This window comes from Eucyclogobius newberryi, unplaced genomic scaffold (assembly GCF_026437365.1).
Source record: "Eucyclogobius newberryi isolate DKJ021-1_F unplaced genomic scaffold, fEucNew1.0.hap1 SCAF_15, whole genome shotgun sequence".
NCBI lineage: Eukaryota > Metazoa > Chordata > Actinopteri > Gobiiformes > Gobiidae > Eucyclogobius > Eucyclogobius newberryi.
In genome coordinates this window covers 17972548-17991034 of record NW_027315779.1, presented here as the reverse complement: position 1 = coordinate 17991034, position 18487 = coordinate 17972548, and the positions used below count along the sequence as shown (strand labels likewise).

Sequence of the window (18487 nt, the reverse complement as noted above, 5' to 3'; positions counted from 1 at the left end):
TAGGTGGCATCAGACAGAATACACACAGAAGACAATAAAATGTCTTTAAGGTCACACAATACACTAAAGTTGGGGCAACACAAAATGTCTGTAGGAAATATCATTTATTAATTCAAGACAAATTGATAGATGAGACAAAGCAAGTGTGGAGAAGATAATGACACCTACTAAAAAAACAACAACATTCAATTACAATTAAGTGGTTTCTTGGGTTATAATAAAGCATGAGGCACTCTTATTTGACAGGCAGTTTATTTACAAAGAGCAGACCCTTACATAAAACATAAAAATACTATTGGGGCAGGCTTATCGTTCAAGTCTCAAATCAAAAGTGTAGTCCATCTCTAATTGCTCCAAGCTCGGGGCGGTAAAAAGTACTGAAAAAAACATCCAATCACCAAAGGTCCTCATTAATTTACATTATAAAAATATCACCATGGTGATCCACATATCTGACAGTGAAGACATTATTTACAGTAAATTTCACAAATAAAGAAAATGTAAAGAAACATTTTGGAACAAAAAGGATCAGATGAAAGATAAAAAGTGCAGTGAGGGTCCCAAAGGCAAAGCTGGAGCTGTTCCTCATTCGAAGGCTCATAGCTTATGCCTCTAATTTATTCAACCCTGCAAAACACAAAAGATTGAGAAAAGATAAAGAATAAAATAATTTTCTAGATATTGTATTTGGTGGGAGCTTGAAGGGCATACTTTCCCTCATATTATTTTGAAATATAGTGGGGCAGCTATAGCAAGCCTGCACAGTCCAGACTCATTCTGAGATCAGGTGAAAAACAGATATTGTCTATCTAAAGGAACTGGAGTGTTCTGAAATAACATACATCTGACACATGCAGAGGACACGACCCTTGGAGACAGTGATTGAATGGCGCTGTCAGCATCACATGAAGGTCTTACCTTATAGGCCCTCTAAAGTCATCTGATTTAGTATCTAGATCTGGTCTGCCAGCGCTAGAAGGACAAGAGGAGACGGAAGAGGTTGTTCAATTTACAACTGCAAACACCATTTTAATGTTGCATGTTAAATAAAATCAGTGCATTGGTTCAAACATATATAAATAACACTATAAAACTTCAGATTAAAAAAAGACTTTCCTTATTGGTTCATGACATGCAGATGAGATGAAATGTATGGCGCCCTCTGCTGGTGAAATGATATCACGTCGACAGGCAGATGGGATGGGATCAGGACAAGACGCTGGTGTTGTGAGAGTCCACGTCCTGCAAGTTCATTATGTCTGTACTTACTCCACTGTCATATATGGGGTTTTCAAACGCAGACTCCTCTGTCATGTTGTCATATGGCGGCGATGATGATGATGATGGCATTCGAATGGTCTTTCCTTGGAGTCTGGGAAAAAGAAGTACATAATTTAAGCCTCATTTCACACCTAATGAAATGTAAAGACATTTTTACTTACTTTACAAAGTAGACATAAATCGCGAGTACAGCCACAAGGATGACTGCGGTGGGAATGAAAACAACCAGGGCTATGTTGGTCCCTTCTAGCTCATAGTCCACTGTAGAAACTGTAATAAAAAAAAACAACAAAGATATGCAGTTCATGTTATCTTGATCGAACTGCGACGTATGAGCATTGTAAATTGTAACAGTGAAATAAACTTACCGTCTAATCTTCGTTCGTCACTGTACTGCCGAGTTAAAGCTTCAAAAAATGAAAGTCATATGTCAAGTCAAGAGATGCATTTGAAGGATTCTAAATGTAATAGTCAACCTTTGCAGGCAGGGGGCGTGCTGTTCCACTGTGAGGGATGCCCGGGGATGCAGTGGATGGTGGCCTGGCCCTGCATCTCATAGCCTGAGTGGCAGGAGAAGGTGAGTGTCTCTCCAGCCTGATAGAAGGCCTTCTCCAAGCTCTGGACACTGGTGGATGGAGCCCCAGGGTTCCTGCACGGCTCGTACTTCTCCGCTATAAGTACAGTCGCTATGTAAATATTATTTTTTTTAACCTTACGGCAATAAAAAGCTAGAAATGCTGGATAAGCATACTATACATACTACTGCAAGTCGTATGTACTGTTACTTTTTATGATTTCATTACGATTTATTAATATATTAAAATATATATTAAACAAAACTACTGGTTGATTGCAGTTCAAACTGGAAATGACAACGCTATTTAATTCTTAAAAGGTTGAACGTTACACGTAAAAAAAGAAAAAAGGCATTTAGTGCACTGTATATCTCCTGTATATGCCACATAACATATTAATAGGCTCTCAATTACAATGGCACTTATTCACATGAGCTCGTCAGTGAGAGAGTGGCATCTTCACACAATTAGTGATCGTTAATGAAGTGTTTTACAATTGAGTCATTAGAGGGAAAGAGAGAAAACTTCATGATGATAACAGAAAGTAATATGTCTGCACCGTCATGTAGTTGCACGGCCAAGCACCAAAGTACATCTCTGACATGTTAATGCTGTATGAACTGTCTGAGGATCACAGGGGCCGGCCTCCTTCTGGGGCCTCCTGCTGGTGCCAGAGTCAGGACTAAACATGGAGCTCAGGGGCCAGCCTCCTGCTGGTGCCAGAGTCAGGACTAAACATGGAGCTCAGGGGCCAGCCTCCTGCTGGTGCCAGAATCAGGACTAAACATGGAGCTCAGGGGCCAGCCTCCTGCTGGTGCCAGAGTCAGGACTAAACATGGAGCTCAGGGGCCAGCCTCCTGCTGGTGCCAGAGTCAGGACTAAACATGGAGCTCAGGGGCCAGCCTCCAGCTGGTGCCAGAGTCAGGACTAAACAGAGGTGGTGCTGGTGAAGACTGAAGGACTTTTATCTGCATTATTCTTTTTTAAAATGTATTTCAAAATTATGATTTCTGTTTTTTATCTGTTTGTATTGTGATTTGAATGCATTTTTCTCGTGCAAAGCACTTTGAATTACTTTTGACATGATCTATGGTCTATAAATAAATGTGCCTTTCTTTGCAGTAGAGAGTGAGACCAGTCTTTGTAAACATTTGATTAAATATAATCCTGACAGTTGTTCTCATAAGTTTGTTCTTAGATCCAGTGGCAGTGGTATTTCCTTTGCTCGTAAATAAAGTGAACTTGACTTACGGACACATTTGGGAAGCCTTTCGCTCCACTTGGGCTTTGCTGAGTCTCTGTTGAAGCAGGTGAGGAGGCTGTTTCCAGAGGTGATGTAGCCTTTATTACAGAAGAACTGCACAGTTGATCCCACTGCAAACCGGCTTCCTGTGACCACCTTACGACTGTGCTCTACATTCCCAGGGTCTTGGCACGTCATCACTGAAGACAAAGAAGCAAATCCATACGACATTATTTTCTTCACAACAAGAGGGGCATAGTGTGTTTATCAAAGTTCAAATAAATAGAAATGTCTTTGCTCTTTAAAAACCGAACCACGTCTAAACCAGGACCAAACTAGAGTTAATCAAGGACTATTTGAGGCTTACGAATAATCAAGGCAATGTATATTTTATGGGTAATTATAAGTGATCCTTCAAAGATTAGCTGAGGTATTGGCAGAAACAAAAGCACCTGGAAACCCACAGAAAAGCTGTCTGGGACCCTCTTGGTGTGAGGCAAGAGTGTTAGCATTTTGATGAGAGTCCTTATCAAGACCTTAACCCAGGGGTGTCCAAACTTTTTTCACCAAGGGCCGCATTTTGAATCTTAAACGGGGCAGAGGGCCACAAACCAACTTGACAATGTCGAATTTGTTGAATGACAAAGTGAATAATTCGAAATTTTGCATTTGATGTAATTGCGATGAGCCTCCACACATTTAATTATATCTAGAACATTAATATTAGGTTGGTATAACATCAATTATGGCTAAATTTTCCCAATTTCACAGTAAAAAGTACTAGTTTTTGTTGTTTGGGCCGACATAGCAGGAAGCTGGAGGGCCAACAAAAATTGGTCTGAGGGCCGCATTTGGCCCCCGGGACCTAGTTTGGACATGCCTGCCTTAACCAGTGGAAAGCAATAAAGTGCAAAACTAATGCTATACTTCAGTGCAAATTGAATATATATATTATACTTAAGTACATTTTACAGTGGTTACATTTTGCTTTTACTATATTTGAGAGCAGGTATCGAGACTTTCTACTCCATTATATTTTTGAAAAGGAATAAAAAGTGTTTTACAAAGCAATGTCTGTATGGTTTGAGGGCTTATAGTTTAGCATATTTATAAGGACTTCCTTGTTTAAACAAGTCAAGTCTTGGCTTGGAGTAAACAAAAATATATATATAAAAATCTAAAAACATTGAGAAATTGATTGACTAAAAAATAAAGATAAACACATGTAACTTTTTTTTTTATAGTTATTATAATATGTATGAAATATTGTTTCCACTTCCTGCAGTTTGAGAGGCACTGTCATATACACCTGACATTGCACTGACTCCTCTCACCTTCTTCACACTTTGGTACATCGCCGCTCCACGTGAGGTCCCACTGGCACATGAGTATCTCGGAGCCCACCAACTCGTATCCGGGGTAACACTGGTAGGTGACGACGGTCCCGTGGATGAGGTCAGGGTGTGATGTGCTCTTCCAGCCATTGCTAATTTCCGGAAGCTCAGGGCAAGTGTCGTTCCTGGCCACTTCTGCAAGACAGTAAGTGCACACAATTTGCATTATTACAAACCATTTACTTGACTTCGACGGGTGCAAGGCTTGTGGAGAGTGTAAATATGGGTCTATTTTTTTGCCGGGGAAGAAAAGCAGCATGTGGCTTGGCACCAGTCAATCTGTGCTTCAGTAACTACTGCAGACTTTGCCAACAGCACAAAACGTTAGACAAAAACCAGCTGATGTTGAAGTGTGCCCTATTATTGTGAGGCTTTGTTTGTCTAATCCGGTGCACCTGGTGTTGGCCCAAACCCAGAGAAGAAGACACAGGCGGTGGTGCAGCCAGAGAAGAGAGAATCGACAGGATGCCACTAAATAGAGCCATTTTTATTTCATTGTGGCGTCCATTATTTTAATAACAAGTCTCAAAGGCCATATCTGAAACCAAATATGTTGAGTTAACGGTGTAGAGAATGTACAATATGTTCGACCCAATTTTAAAATCAAGGCCATCAAAATAGTGCACTTGATTAAATCTCTAGAATTCTCAAATGAAATTAACAGGGTTATTTTTGTAGAAAAAGCTTCAGTTGTAGTCATCTGGACATCGAGAACTCCGATATTTATACTATTCTGTGGTAAGTCCACCACTTACCACAGAATAGTATAAATATCGGAGTTATCGACCTAAATTCTTTTATTGACAATGACTCTTGGATGAGAGTCGAAACGTCTATTTTTTCTAACTGAGTCCAGATGACTACAACTGAAGCTTTTTCTACAATGGAACACTCCTGGACGAATGAGGGATTACACCGACATATTTCCAAGAATTTTGGGTTATTTTTGTCACTCTCCAATGTCAATGTTGTGTCTCCTGTTAAACATCTGTACTAAACATGACCCAGTGTCTGTCGCCTGTGTTGTCCAACTGTTGCCCACATGGTCTTTGTGAAAAGTATGTGGATTTGTTTTATTATTTGTAACATCGAACTCCCAGAGGTCTGCAAATGAGAATGAGCTCATTGGTTCATTGCACTGTTCCTCTCTTCTTAAATCTTAAGTACTGTGGCGCATTTTCCCTATAGATATAAAATTAAAGGAATGCTTTGTGTGTCAACCTTTTTTTTAATGACATTTAAATGACATTTAGATATACATTAAAGCTGCGGTACCTGACTTTTTCTTTTGTAAACAAGCTGATTTAGTGTTTTCTCCCTAAATAGTACCAGTATATCGTAAAAGAAGCATGATGACAAAATTAGACCCAAGTGTGTCATCTGCATCTTTAAGTATTTTTTCTTGTTAACCATAAAAGCCAAAAATAGCGTTCTGATTGGCTACGCTTGGATGGTCCGCCCTAGCTATACATTGCCCTCTGAAAAAGTATGCACTTGCCTGAAAATGTATGCCTGTGAATACAAACTGTTACACTGTTTGTAGACAGAGTGAGCAGATAGATTTAAATACCTACTTCTCAGTTTGAAAAGCAGGAACCCCACTCATTTTTATTGTTGTTTAAGATTACATTAAAACTGTCCAAGTTATTCCTACGCACAATTCACTTTCGGAAAGACTACTAAATACATACCAAAGAAGTGGACCACAAATCCGTTGTTATATCCGTAGATGTTGGTAGCTGGGTCAGACTGAAACTGAATGGTCACATCTCCCATGGACGTGTAGAGCTTGAAGTGCGGCCGCGTCCCACTGTACTGTCCCAGGATGTTGGCCGTCAGGTCATCGCCATCGTAGAAGGTCAAAAGGTCATTCTTACCCAGATGGAGACTAAAAGGCAAACAAGAACAAGGGAATTAACATAATCTGATATCCGATTATGATGAAAAGAAATGACCTGAGTGTAGGTTGAATGCATTACATGTAAAATGAGGACAGTGTGTTATTCAGCTGACGGCAGCAGAATACAGATACAGCCTCGCCAACACTTCTGGCTCCATTTGTATGCAGTTTATATTGGATGGTTCTGATGTGAAAAATAAACACTAAATAATTCAAGATGTATGTTTTTTTTTCACCAACACATTGATTTCATAAATATGTAAGAAAAAAAACATGAATTCCAATAGAATACCACTTTTTAAATTTACCCTAAAGGTTACAAACAAATGCAAACTCGGCTGACAGAGGTAAACTGCCACATTGTGAAATTGAATACATTACAGTGGAGATACAGTTAGACAGGATGTCCACAGTGGATGATTAACTTAAAGAATGCATTAACCTTTTGCATTTAGAAATTCATACGTTCTAGCCCTCTTTATTCAGTGTTAGAATAGCTTGACATTTATTTGTGCACTAGCCAAGGAAAATGGTGAAAGACAAGTGGGATTGCTCTGCTGTGGGAGAAAGTACCCCCTTAAATGTCAAGATGGCCATTAAAATGAGATATGTTCATATTTAGGGGCATCATTTCAGGTGGGCCCTCTTAATTTACATGGGTGCCATTTGAAGATGCTCCTGAGGTCACATTTGCGCTAAATCTTCACGAGGCAGAGTTTTTTTTTTTTTTTTTTCAAAAGACACAATATGAAATCTGTGTTTAAGTATATTGAGGATAACATCACCATAAATTGATTCATAATGAAATATGTAGTGTTTGTTTATGTGGCTCATGAGTCAGAGAATTCACATCGGAACAAGAAGATTCACAGGTTAAAACCTTTCCAAATCACTGTATTTTTAAATGTAACTTTTTCTGGTGAAAGATTTGCTATCTGCTTATCTCCATGGAGTTATTGCTTTGGCTGGAATGTTCCACAGTATTCATCTCCATGGAGACAACAGGCAAGTGACATGTCAAACTTGTGGAGAGGAGATTCAAATTAAGAATGCATGTTTTTGAAGGTTTTTTTGCCAATAAAAACACCTGTAATGAAACAAATGGAAGATACATAACTCCATGGAGAGAAGCAAGTAGCAGACCCTCCACCACAAAAGTGACATAGTACCTTTAACAACGTGTGATACAGCCTCACGCCTTTAGTTTTAGCCATAGGTTTCAGCTTCCTGTTTTATACACCACTTTTCCCATTCTAAAGACATACTAGTTTTAAATCGTTATGGCAACAGTCCAAATTTGCCATCATTCTGAAACCCACGGATAGTGCTGCTAGTTTTGTTTTCCCCTGTAGAGACAGCATGACATTAATAGTACTCGATTGACAACACAAAAAACCCGCTGCCATTCCTGTTTTGATTAATGGCTCCAATTATTTGAATCTTCCTTTCAGCGGCGAGGCGTGTTTGAAGGCAAGACCCACGACCCGCTTTGTTTCCATATTCAGTGTTTTACTTTGAAGTATGTTCTGTACGACCAAAAGTGCTTGTGACAAAATAAATCACGGCGGCGTTCCAGCAGACAAAGCACCGGGAGTGAGAGTCGTCTTAAAAGTGACACGACTTGATGATGATAGAGTGAAACAAAATGACCTATGCTCAATTTGTTATTCATAACTTCTTACACAGCCTCTCACCTCCATCTCTCTGAGGGCTCTGAGTAAATACAAGCAGCAGTTAAGATGATTGGGCACCCAAATTCTCCCCCACAGGTAAATTAAACAGCAATCTATTGTGTTCTGTCTCACGGCTTCAACACAACATTAAACAACAACTCGTGTTTTTATTTCATGTGCACAAAGGTGTGAGAGAGGCTTTCAACAAAGAGAAGCCGTTTTAAATCTACTATAATATTCATTGGGTTGCACTGTCCTCTCTAAATATCCCATAATGATACAGAGTGGCTCAAATACATTTAAATCATTGTACATAGACGCAGATGTGAATTGCTATTTGAATTTATTAGACAATATTATTTAGCAATTTGTGTAAGTACAGTACTTTAGGACAGCGACAAATGATTATTTTAGTAGTGGTCAAACCATTATTTATATTTATTGAGACTAGAAATGAAATAAGGAGAATAAAGTGTATAATTTATAAAAATCAGAAATGGTTTATTCTTTTTTGATATTTTAATTGAATAATGCCGCTGTGTTGTTATATATTAAGAAAAAGGGAAAAAAAGTATTTCCGTATGTATTTTAGAGTCTGTATTATCAGATAAAGATTATGACATAATCAAAACCACAATGATTACTTTTCGTAGTCGACTGGTCACGTATTGTAGTAGGGCTAAATCATTTGACTGTACATCCCAAGTTACATTGTTAAAGCCTGATTTGACTGAGAAATTGAGGGGATTTAGTTGTTGGCTGGTGTAATGGTGGAGGAAATCGTTCCAAAGCTAAATTTCTGCCTCTTGAAGAATACAAATGATGGCAGAATGAATGGCAGTGAAATGAGGTAGTGAGCAGGGAGCGAACGCCTCTTGTTAGTTGGACGGCTATAGGGACAATTTAGACCTCCATTTCTGCCCACAATCAGCAGCTGCGGGCACAATGGTAATGATGGTGTGGACCAAATCACAAGAATTGAATACTGCAGTGGAATAGGATCTTTGTGAGGTGCCGACAAGAGAAATGTTGAAGCAGAAGTTTTGAAAAGCCTCATGAAATTCACCTTCAGCGCTGTATGTACTATGCAGCTTTTTATGCATCAAGTGTTTAACCATGTTTGACCTTGCTGACGTCTATATGGATTTGCAACTATTCAAAGCCTTCTTGATGAAAGATTGATTCAATTGCGACTGAAAGTTCATAGATGATTCACAATGGGTGGGTTATAGCCTTAATATTTAGTTAAATAACAACCCAAATGTTGAAATATTGTGGCCGTAAAGGTAGTGCCAGTTGTTCCAGTTTTGGTTAGCTAGGTTATTTGCCATTTGGCAGTTTGAAAACCACATTGGAAAGCTCAAAGTAAAGCAACCACATGGATATATATTATAAAACATTAAAAACACTAAACAATAATACAGTGCCCAATACATAAATACATTGCAGAATCTTTTAAAACGTTTTATTCCTTCAAAAATATGCCTTTTATAATAGGTTATAAGCCTATAATAGGTATCTCTTGTTGTTATGTATATACTGTATATAAAACTAGTGTGAGCTATTCAAATGTAATTTTCTGTTTTAAAAGAGTTCATGACTGAATTTCAAACACAATATTGGAACCAGTGTTGGTCTTGCATTTCCACACTGGTCTGAGTCCAAATCCAAAAGCTAGTGACAGCACAGACACATGCCAACATGCAGATCCTCAGTGTGGACTTGCTCCTGCTACAGTGCGACTCCACAGGCCACTCAGCTGCTCTCTCTGCACCAATATGGACCCAACTTCAACCAACTGTCATCCCACCTGCCGGACCAATCGCTTCAGGCAGAGCAGTCCAATCTGTTAAGAGTTAAACTACAAATGCAACATTGTTGTTCCAAATCTATGATTATTATTATGTACAAAATTACACAGGATAAGGCTATAGGTGCTAGAGTGCTCATGGTCACTAGACATAATACAGCATCTAATCTTCAACCATCTGCGACAAGTTGGCCACTGTCCAGGGTGTACCCCGCCTAAGGCCCAAAGTCACTGGGATAGGCTCCAGTCACCCGCGACCCCGAAAGGGAACAAGCGGTAGAAAATGGATGGATGGATCTTCAACCATAGCATTTGTCAACTTTCTAGTTATTTCAAGGTCTGTTTGAACTACTGTATGCTTTCCCCACGCATGTCTTCAGCATACCAATGGTGCTCGCTGCCTCCTGCAGATGTGGTGGCTGACAGCTGCGTTATGTACAAGCCTCAAGCCATTTTGTCACCTTAACTGACCTGTCAAGTCAAATCTGAAGAAAAACAGTAAAATTCCATTAACTCTTACACAATAAAAGTTCCTTTGCCTGTCAGCCACGCATAAGCCATTTTTTCAAACTCATATTTGACATTTGTATTGTTACACTGATGGAAAAATTGTTTTCAGCGAGAAAGCGTTCCATCTTCCATTGACACCTGAGTAAAAGCACATGCAGTACTCAAAGTGTCCAAGTGAGGGCTCTATACAACCAGTCTGTCTATTTTCAAAGTTCACAACTGACTAACGTTCTTACCTGGAGGTCCTTGCTGTGTTGAATAGTTAAAAAGCACTTAGTGAACAACTAAAAGCTGTGAATTTTTATTTAATTTTTATCCTTTGTCTATTGCACAAACCAAACAAGAAGCTCAAAGTATGCAATGTGCCAAGTGATTAGTGCTCCAGCCTCACAGCAATTAGGCCCTTTCTGCGGCAACAAACATTATTCTGCATTACAAATTGCCAAGGAACAGCCTAAGAACTGCACTTAGAGGGAAATATGGAGTACAGATATCTTCCAAATTGGATGAACGTGAGTGCAAATTTCTCGGACCCACTGAAATTGTTTCATGTTGTTGTTCCTTTTCAAATAGAATCAAATTTAACTAACAGGCCATTGTCCAGGATGTACACCACATTTGACTCAAAGCTGCCTGGATTACACATCTACTCAGGGACAGCGGTGGAGGAATACTCACTTTTGTTACGTCAGTAAAAGTACAGATGCATGCGCAAAATAATGACCAGTTTATAAATATGCTTGCAGTAAAAAAGTACAAGGATTTCACACAGATTTTGAAGTTAAAGTTTTGAGTCAAATGTAGCAACTGCATTTATTTATGAAGTAATTTGTGTAAAGACCTTTCTTTAGAAAAAAAATAAGTATTTCATGTTGCCTATGGTCCTTTTTTAAAATAGCTTTCAGATTATTATTTTTACTTCATTGTTTTTATTGATAAACTGATTTACTTATTTTTCTATTTTATTATTGATTTAATATTTTTCTGTGTTTACTATATGTCTTATTTTGCTGATTTGCTTGTATTGTAAAGCACTTTGTAACGCTGATCTCAAAAGTGCTTTATAAATAAAGATATTGTAAATCTTTTGCTACAATAATTGTTAATATTATTATTAGTAGTAGTAGTATTTATATGTATATGTTTGTCTGCTTAAAGCCAGGATTTGAAATCAGACCCTTTAGGCACGATTTCATCATGAATGTGCTATGAATGACCCTCAAACCATACAGAAAGTACTTTTTACTTCTCTGCCCAGTTCAAAATATTGTGGAGTAGAAAGTACAGATATCTGCACCTGAATGTAATTTAAATAAAATAAAATTTGTAATCCACAAGTTGTGCTGTTAGTGAACGGCTGTACATCTCAACTCCCCTGGTGTAGTGTCTAGGTGAGACTATCTGCCGTAACCTCTTGTCTCTTGCTCCTGCTCCATGCTAATTAGCTGAGAGCCGGCCCTCCTGTTTGGCCTAAATTAATTAATCAACCCTCATTATGCACACTGCTCTAGTGTAATTGCCAGCGCAGGCACAGTGATGAATGATAATGCCCCAAACATTCTCATTACTGTATGGAAGTGTGTGCCCACCCTAATAATGAGACGGCTCTCACACGTAAGCTTTTGTCACTTCAACACGGCCAACGCACGCACACAGATAAACACAAATGATATGTTGACCCAGCCTCCTGGAATGCTATTCTAATGATGAGGACGGCAGACAGAAGGGTAATAGAGGGATCTGTGGGGATCAAACAAGCCGCGGTATACGCTGCCATGAAGGCCATGCATGACCAACCTTGAGATAAACCAGAACTGCCCACAACGCCATTAATTCACAGACAGAGGCCAACCCTGCGATGCAGTGGCTTGGATTAAAGCAAACTCATAGAAGCATGTATTAGGAAAAGGGTCAAGGCTGCAAAACCCCAAGAAATCTACAGCAATAATTGGTTGGTTATATTATTATTATTCAAGCAGAAATACATAATTCTTGTTTTAATCAATTCAACAAATTTTAAAGGTTGCTATAGAACTAAAAAATGTTTGAATTACAGATTCTTAACTAAGTGAGAAGACAGAATTTTAGAAGGTAAAAGCCCCAAAGAGTCCAACAATGTGAGAAAGAGATTGTTTTTCTCTACATTTGCCCAAAACTAATCACATCTGTGCAATAAAAAAGTTACAAATAATAACTGTATAAAGGTTTACAGTTGAAGGAATTAAAAGGACTTCTTTGAGTCGCAATATTTCTTCTGACAATCGAACAAATTATAATTTAATTTAATTATTTGCATTGTATATAATGCTGATATAGTTTATATTGTGACCAGAGGTGGGTAGAGTCTTTCCAAACTGAATATAATGAATCTCCATTTTTAGGGCTGGTTCAGTGACATATGTCCAACACTTTATCTCACGAGGTCACAAGAATCCTGTAATACATGTTTCCGCCTCTGCCATCTTTCCCTTTGATATGCCTCATATTTGACTGATTGCTCGTGTGTCCATGTCTATAATCCTGGAGATAAGAGCCAGGGCATTGTGTGCACTGTAGTAATGGAGTGGGCTGAGCCAAAACCAAGCGCTCTCCAGCCTCTTTGTTCCAACACAGAGCCATTAAGCAATCTGTGTACATTATAATTCAAAAAGATATTTTAAAAACCTGTTTTGTATTCACACTGCAACTGGGGCTGATAAATCTACCACGCCTGTCTGTTTGCTCTATGGATCAACTTAACTTAATTTTTCAACCCGAATAATGACTTTAAACCCTGCTCTCATTAAGGCTAATTTAGGTTATTGCAATTTTTAATCAGCAGCCTCAATCTAACACTAAGGTGTCCCCTTAAACCTAAGTACTCTTAATCTTTTTATGCTCTTACTCATGCTGTCCTGTTGTGACAATAAATATTAGCAGTTAATTCATTTGGGTTTAAATGGCACTAATTTATAAAGTGGTCCATTGAAGTACAGCATAAGGTTCTTATCAAGACTGGAATAGTTTGTAAAACGTTATTTGATATGGATTGAGTCACAGAAATGACAAACTGAAATGTGTCAAGATCATCTGGCAGAAGTGCAACTGACATTCAAATTGCACATTGTTTTTATTGACACTGAATTTGGATGTGTTTTGTAGTGTATGTTTTCTTCTGAAGAAAATATGATGTGGAGATTTACCAACATTTGCATCATGTATGCTTTTACACTTTTCTAGTAATTACAATTTAAAAAAAAAAGTTGTATTTAAAAAATAAATAAAAAATACAGCACTTTGGCAAATCAAACCACATTTATTAATTCAAAATGTAATTTTGAAAATCCACCATGTGAGTGACCACTGGATTCAACAGCTTACAATTGTCTGATTTCAGTATGCTGTGTCTATTCTTTCTGTGACCCTTGGCTGTATTCCCGCTGGTTTAATTTTAACCTTTTGCAGCCCATGCACTACTGAATGCTTGAGGCTCTAAAACAAATTACTTATGCTGTATTCTGCTTGCTGCATAGGCTGTATGTTCATAGAAATAATAGTGTGAGGCAATTATATACAGCAAAAACAGGATTTGAATGTGCATAACTAGATACTGTTATTTTAGTCCAGAAAAGCATGGTCTGAATTTGTTTCCTCAGATAGTGCTCCACAGTGGCCCCAGCTGCTTGGCTAACAGCTGTGACTGTGTATGTGCCCGTGTGATGATGGATGGGGCATTCAGAGAAGATTGATGGCTGAAGAGCAGACTGGGCGCATATACATGCTCTATGACATCTGCATGTGTGCGTCGTCCCTGCGTGTTGAATTATAGTTTGCGATGGCAGAACAAGTGGCTGAGAGTACTTCTCTGCCAGAGCGTGTTCATTTCAAAGCCAACTCCAAGATGCGCACCAGGGAAGTGGGTGCGGGGAGGCTCACTGACTAATCTGGTCAGAGAGCGAGCTGGAAACAACACAGAATTTATCATGTGGTGGAAATTTAAAAATCTAATTTACAACACAGACGTGGTTTGGTTGTCCTGTGGACATACAGAGGAATGAGGTGTTTAACGTCTCAAGGTCGCTTTGTTGAGCTCCTGCTCCTACACCTGGGTGCACCCTTACACTTGGATGTCGAGCATGATCCTCTTGTCCTCTTCCACGTGGATGCCCCAGATGCAATCCTGTCCCTTGTCATAGGCCTCGGGCCAATTAGGAGACAGCACAACACCAGCCGAGTCTGTGATCTCCCCACTGCACACAGCTGCAACACAAATAACACAGCGTGAGCGTTTCAAAGCCATTATCTGGACAGCAGTTCTCTTTAGAACCAAAAATAACATCCTTAAAGCATTTCTCTTCTTTCTTCCACAAACTAAAGATGTGCTGCACTGCAGAAGGCTACAGATTAAAGCTTTAAACTGCCTTTTCCCCGTCACTTTTTATACCTAATATTTTCTTCTTCAAATGACTGTGTATACTACCACATAAACGCACAAACTAAAGACACTTTTATTCAGGAACTGAAGTTCAATCATCATTATAAATGATATTAAATTGTTTTGTTAGGAAAAGCATTGCATTCACTTGAAAAAAGTGTTTCAGTTTTAACAAGAAAACTTTCGATATTTATGTCATGACTATATCATAATTCCAGTGCATATTTAATATTAATATTCTTTGACCGTTACACTCTCACTGGATGTAATGTATTTTAGGTATCTCTATTTTATAAATAAAATATTTATATTTATTTATATTAGTAACAGTAAAGTAGAGGACATGCACTGCATTTAAACTTATAATATATGTGCAAGCTCCTTGATAAGAACCTTGTAAAACTGCATACTGGCACTAAACCCCTGAGTGACCATGACCCAGAGGGCACAGAAATTTAATTTTCTCATTTCTATTTTTACAAGAAAGCTTTTCAATTTTCGCTATGTGTCAGGATGACCATGCAGCCAACAAAGCCTGGTGGTGAGGTCAGGGTGTTGTGTTTGGGAGATGTGAAGTGAAGAAGGAAAGGCCACTAAGGGTAGACAGCTATTTAGTGCAGTGCTTAGTGTGCGCAACACTCCGAGTTCGTCTGCAGGCAACCTTTGTACACTTTAATCTTGGCCACTTCTGAAATCTGCCCTGCCAGCACACTCTCTATTGTTAATAATAAGACTAAATGTATCAAGGATCAGAGGAAGGCTGGAAGTTTAGCTTTAATATTTGAGTCGAAAGGATTCGCTAATTTCTGAAATACACTGGAAGGAAGCGAAGGTTCTTTAGCATCTGCAAAACTACGTCTCCAGAAAGAACCTAAAGAGGATGAAAATATGCATAAGATGGTGACTGACCTCGACACGCAGGCTCGGTCTCGTTCCACTGGGGGTTTTCTGGATCAACACACTCAATCACAACAGAGCCTTGCTCAAGGGTGTAGCCCGGGTCACAGGAGAATTCCACTACAGCCCCCATTCCATACGAGGAGTCAGAGCTGCTGAAGTTTCCGTTCTTTACAAAAGGCTCGTAGCACATGCCTTTCGCAAAAGCTGCAGAAATAAAAATATGAATGGTTGATTATCACAGGGATACAGTATATTACACTACTCACAATATTTGAAATACTTTAACCATTATATTGCCCATCAATGTAAATTCCATCTCAAATTTACTTTTACACAGCTATTTACATGTCAGCAAATGTAGATATTACATTATTTTGTTCTTTCAATCCTTTTCTACAACTGCAGGTGACTAGTTTGTTTGTAACATTTCTCTTTTAACTTCTGTAACAGAAACTGTCAAATGGTTATAATTTACTCTTGTCAGTGTTTTCAAAAGCCAAACCCATTTTAGTGGAAAACAAATTCTTCAATTTCTTCTTGAACCAATCCCTTCAGCTATACTGTTATTAAAGTAGAAGATTGAATTAAAAAAAAGAAAAACCCTTGGGTGACACGCTTTCAGAACTGAGATATCCATTTTTACAAATTAACTATTCAATGTATTCTATGCTTTTGATTTATTTGAAAATGAATAAAATAAAGTGAGCGGTGCATACATTCATATCTGATCGCTGCCCCGGTGGAAGTCAAGCTTCCATCCGTGGTGAACTCCACAAACAGGTAGCGTCCCGTACTGAGGAGGCCTTCATTGGGCAAGTACTCCACCTCGTAGGAGTCATAGATGGGCGGAGAGTCGATGTTATTGCCATTTTTAATCAGCAGCCTACAACACACATTTACACAGACGGGGGATTAAAGGGGGAAGTCAGTGAGGTGTAAGACAAAAAGTAAAGACATTACAAGGTTTCATATGAGCTGCTCACTGTTCCATTTGCAAATCTAATAACTTTATGGATCAGTAGCTGCAGAACTCAAAATGTAATGTTATTGCTGTCCTCTGTAGCAATTTAACTTCTTCGGTGTAACCCAGCTCTGTTCAAGTCATGTAATGATAAAAAGCTTTTTTCATCAAACTCATCAGACAGTCCCTACAGGTTATGGATATTTATAGCTTTATTCCCCAGACACACTGTTAGTCACAAAGATGACTTAAATCTGGCTAAACATTAGATGAAGACACACTGCAGCGTGCTGTTTGAGCAGAGCTGTGGGAATACGCTTACATGATTTTAGAGAAACACTATTGATACTACCAGTATGTCAGTATGTTTATGAAGACAATAATTGCAATAGGGTTTTCTATAAAGGATGTGGGGTATGTCTATGGCTAAACAAGCACGATCTTGGTAAAACAGTGCTATGTTTACTGCAGTTTCTGAGAGTACCATGCAGTCCTACACATTACCTGTCATCATCCTCTGCCAGAGCCACCTTCTCAAAGTGGACGTGCAGACGGTGCCCCTCAGGTGCCTCCAGAACCCAGTGGCACGTCAGGTTGTTGCTGTAGTTGCCAGGGAAACCAGGCGAGACTATGCGACCATAGGTGGCGTTTTTTATCATGCCTCCGCAGGACGCTGTGTGAGAAGAGAGAGAGGGAACTGAAGACAAACCAGTCAGAGAGTATGGGACTCAAAATGAGAAGAGTAATGGTGCGGAGTGGAGCTGAGGTTTTAGAGCCTCCCCAGTCTGAGCTCAGATTACATCTGTATCCAGTGGACTGTGGCCTGGGCTACACTACGAGCCCCTCACCTGGCTCTAAGAGTGTGTGACTGCATGTGATGGACTTGTAAAGAGGAGAAGCCAACACCAGCGAGTTCACTATCACCAGTGAGCAGCTACACAAGCTCAATGGAACTGGCATAGGAGCCTTTAGCAGCAGGAGAAGCAGAGTTTCTGTTTGTAGACCAGTTCTAATTAAAGCGGTCATGTGACTCAGGTCCAATTGTCCTTTTGTGTCCTGACTCCTAAAGAATACAGATGTACTGCTAATCACATGCAAACATGCTCATTTGGCCTCAGAGCGCAAGTAATCAACACAGCAGGAGAAAACAACATAAAAATACTCCTCTGCATAAATACATTTTTATTATATTGTATTAACTACTTGGGCGAGGGACTTTTGACCAAATTCAATTATGAATTCATTGTTATTGTTATAGCATATGGTTTGACGTTTGCAGTGTGCCTTTTGGCCCCATAACTGACTTGGTAAATGTAAAGAATATAAATAGTTAACAAAACTTTCAATTAACCCTCAGGTAACAGGAAGGAAAACAATTAAATGTTTAATTAAATTCTGATCTGTTTTATTCTTTTATTCTGGGCCTGTAGGTGATTTTTCTTTTTTCTCCTGGTACAGACAGCACTATGAATAGAATAATTATCTGTATACACAATAGAATGCACAATAGGTTACTGTACGTACCTATGCATCGAGCCTCCTTCCCGCTCCAGTATGGTGTGGTGGCGTTGCGACATGAAAGCATTTTAGGCCCTTGTAACTTGTAGCCAGTCAAACAGCTGAAAAATGCTTCTCCACCAGGATGAAGGTGAGTCACAGAAACCTCTCCACCAGTGGGCTCCTTAGGGAACGCACAGCTCAACACAAATGCTGTAGAAAGAGAAAGACAAATATTATGTCAGCACACTGTTAAATAAACTAGTGTTGGAGTCGAGCGTACAAACCAGGAACAGACTATAGTTTAGCTTTTGATAAATGGAAGGAGA

The 18487-nt window shown here is 39.0% G+C and overlaps 1 protein-coding gene across 3 annotated transcripts in view; it reads right to left on the bottom strand.

The window, feature by feature from the left end:
- LOC140360974 (seizure protein 6 homolog) overlaps positions 1-18487 on the bottom strand; it is a 195942-nt gene that overhangs the window by 102648 nt on the left and 74807 nt on the right. Inside the window, exons 5-18 of one of the 3 annotated variants that reach the window (XM_072446511.1) lie at positions 18186-18371; positions 17166-17334; positions 16417-16583; positions 15710-15904; positions 14487-14625; positions 6185-6381; positions 4434-4628; positions 3108-3299; positions 1758-1952; positions 1650-1688; positions 1443-1551; positions 1270-1372; positions 919-972; positions 88-627 (exon numbers count right to left, since the gene is read on the bottom strand). In XM_072446511.1, coding sequence (XP_072302612.1) covers positions 946-972; positions 1270-1372; positions 1443-1551; positions 1650-1688; positions 1758-1952; positions 3108-3299; positions 4434-4628; positions 6185-6381; positions 14487-14625; positions 15710-15904; positions 16417-16583; positions 17166-17334; positions 18186-18371 — 1913 coding nt within the window. In that variant the 3' untranslated portion in view covers positions 88-627; positions 919-945. Of the gene's footprint in view, positions 1-87; positions 628-917; positions 1373-1442; positions 1552-1649; positions 1689-1757; positions 1953-3107; positions 3300-4433; positions 4629-6184; positions 6382-14486; positions 14626-15709; positions 15905-16416; positions 16584-17165; positions 17335-18185; positions 18372-18487 lie in introns of those variants that run through there. The other 2 variants (XM_072446514.1, XR_011926945.1) reach the window with 2 other exon arrangements.